The 3,072-nt window shown below is 38.1% G+C and overlaps 1 protein-coding gene across 1 annotated transcript in view; it reads right to left on the minus strand.

Annotated features, from left to right (window-relative positions):
* Window positions 1-2,823: 2,823 nt before the first annotated feature.
* fen1 (flap structure-specific endonuclease 1) overlaps window positions 2,824-3,072 on the minus strand; it is a 9,428-nt gene continuing 9,179 nt past the window's right edge. Inside the window, exon 12 of the mRNA XM_080751585.1 lies at window positions 2,824-3,072. This exon is cut by the window's right edge and continues 22 nt beyond it. Coding sequence (XP_080607711.1) covers window positions 3,014-3,072 — 59 coding nt within the window. The 3' untranslated portion in view covers window positions 2,824-3,013.

The following is a 3,072-nucleotide window of genomic DNA, read 5'->3' on the forward strand; positions in this document are numbered from 1 at the left end:
CTTCTTTGGTGTAGTAATGAATAGGTCAGCCTGTTGTTGAGATGAGATAAGATGTATACCTGTGGGAGAAATTCAGTGGCAGAATAAAAGAAGTAAAAAATAAAGCTATGTCTCAAAAACGGGTGACATCATTTTAAGTAAAATGAAAAGTACAACACAAGGAGTCTGGAAATGTGTACCACGATACACAATACTGCTAATAGGATATACAGATCCTTCTAAAGGAAATTGAATATAAAAAAGTAGCAGTTCATCACTGACTGCGGAAACTTAACACTTTAAATGAGTTGTATGCCATACAAATTCAAAATTAAAGCAAAAAGGTATTTAATATTTTACTGCATGCGCAATGTACCTAGAATATATGAAAGTTTACATTTTTTAGTTATATTAGAGAAGAAAATTAACTTTCACACATTCTATTTTCTTTAGATGGATCTGTATACAGATTATATTGTTGAGATTATATTTATTACAAACATAATGCTGGTATTTCATCCTACTAGGGGTGACCCTGACGACAAGGGTTGGGAACCCCTGAAAACCACTGAAACATTGTTAGTATGCTGCTGCAAGGATCATGTTGAAATGTAAAAGATCAGTATTACATAGCCTATTTCAATTTTAATTTAAAATGTAAAACTCACCGGACAGAAAGAATACGATTAACAAGCCTGTACAGGCTTTCACATACAGTGCTGCCATAAACCTGAAAATTAACATAATACTTGTTATTTATCTTATAGTTTTTATGTTAGTTACAGTATTTATGTTATATTTACTGAATCATGACCGGGCTTTGAGCCTGGGATTACAATAATTGCTTTAAAGAAGAGAACAGAACTCACCTGGTAAGAGTGTATAATACCACATAAATAAGGCTAAATAATAGAGTTCAAGGCTTTCCTGCCTCTCACTGTCACTAAAAGAATGAAGCAGAAACACTTAAAAATAAAGCCTTGTTTGGCAAGCACTGATTTACAGTACAAATAAGAAAATGATGCAACGCTTCAAATACAACAGGAGTGCGACATCCAGATGACCAACTTCCCGTTTTGGCAACACCCAGGGGGAAGAAGACAGAGCTGTGTGTGAATCACACTTTAGAAAATTATGCACCAGTCGATCTTGGGGTAAATGATTAAGCTTGGCCAAATATTCCCACAATTAGGTAATTGTACTCTGTATATGGAAAGCTTTCACCTTTTGCCATGAGAGGCCCAATAGATCAGGGCATGCCATGGAGCCAATGTAAATGGTAAATGGCACATTTGTATATTGCCTTTAACACTTATTTTACACGTATTTTAACCAGAGAAAATCACTTTCCCTACCTTTAACTGTTGAAAAACACCACAAACTGCTGACAGGATATGTACCAACCAGATTGGTAATGCTGTTGTGAATGAAGACATCCTGTGGCATTGAATAAATTCCACTTTCCCACGGTGATGTAGGTTAAAACTCAACTTACACCATCACCACACACCAACAGCCATGTCCATGTGAGGATGTTTTTACATTTAATAACCCCCCCCCCCCCATAACTTGCTTTTAACCAAATCAGTTTGCTATGGTAGGTCTACACAAAGAATTCATGAAGTGAGACTTTAGAAAGACAACTAACTTTAAACTGACTACTGAGTTTTTGAATGAGATTTGAAACCCAAACCGGTTTCCCAACTAGACAGTTTCCCCCCACTACGGTCCGATAAAACGTAAATCTAAAAGGTTATATTTACTAGTCCTTACCCGTTCAAAGATATGAGCTCCGAAATGATGTGCAGTGTGTGGGTTATGGGGTGTGCACTGTACACACAGTATATGAGGGATGGAAAGTAACTTTCTGGTGCTTGCATGATAATATGTAGGAGCATCAATGTAAGAAATACCCGTTTCGTTTAAAGGCTACAGAGATACTGTGTACCTACATGACAACATCTGAAAGAGGGCCAGCCAACACCCCCCCCCCCCCCCACACACACACACACACGCACGCACGCACGCACACACACAGAGCTGGTTAAACATGTTGCCCCATGCTAGATGCAGAATAGATATGCCTCATGCTAGATGCAGAATAGATAGTAGTTACACCATAAAAATGCTAATATACAGCATATGATTTGTGAAAGTGACAAACGGGCTTCACAGTTATGTCAGGTGTGTTCATATGCTAATGGTGATGCGATTTCAGATCAATTGCTCCAGCCACTGAGGAGAAACGCTGTGACAGACACTCAGACATTCGCAAAATTATAGTATACTAGCCCTTACCCGTTCAAAGATATGAGCTCCAAAATGATGTGCAGTGTGTGGGTTATGGGATGTGCACTGTGCACACAGTATATGAGGGATGGAAAGTAACTTTAACTGGTGCTTGCATGATGTAGGAGCATCAATGTAAGAAACCCGTTTCGTTTAATGGCTACAGAGATACTGTTCCCCCCCCTCCCCCCCAGCTGCTAATATACAGCATATGATTTGTGAAAGTGACAAACGGGCTTCACAGTTATGTCAGGTGTGTTCATATGCTAATGGTGATGCGATTTCAGATCAATTGCTCCAGCCACTGAGGAGAAACGCTGTGACAGACACTCAGACACTCAGACATTCGCAAAATTATAGTATAGATGGTCCATGTTAATTGCTGTGCATGTACTGTTGAGGCTTTTGTTTGTATAGAGATTTTTGTTTAACATAGAAAGAAAGTAAATAATAGCAATTAATTGATGACATTGCAGGTACCAATTAAAAATGAGCAGATAAGCTTTTGACTACAATTTTACAACTTTTATTTATTCCTTAGCAGATAATGGAGACAAATGTTTTACAAAAAAAAAGTTAATTCAATTGAATTAATAAAAACAAATAAACAGACGTCTTGCTGTTTTTACACAACATGAATCAAAACAAAGCAAAGACCCGTGGTCATGTACAGGAGAGCACCGAAGAGCCAAACTGAGCCAACTCTTTTGTCTGGAATATCTTTCTAAACGTTCTCTTCTCTCATCTATCTGCCCTTGCCCTTGAATTTTCCTGGTGTGGCTCCAGTCTTTTGCTTCTTCTTTG

This window comes from Nannobrachium achirus, assembly GCF_963921795.1.
Source record: "Nannobrachium achirus genome assembly, chromosome: 21".
Classification (NCBI taxonomy): domain Eukaryota; kingdom Metazoa; phylum Chordata; class Actinopteri; order Myctophiformes; family Myctophidae; genus Nannobrachium; species Nannobrachium achirus.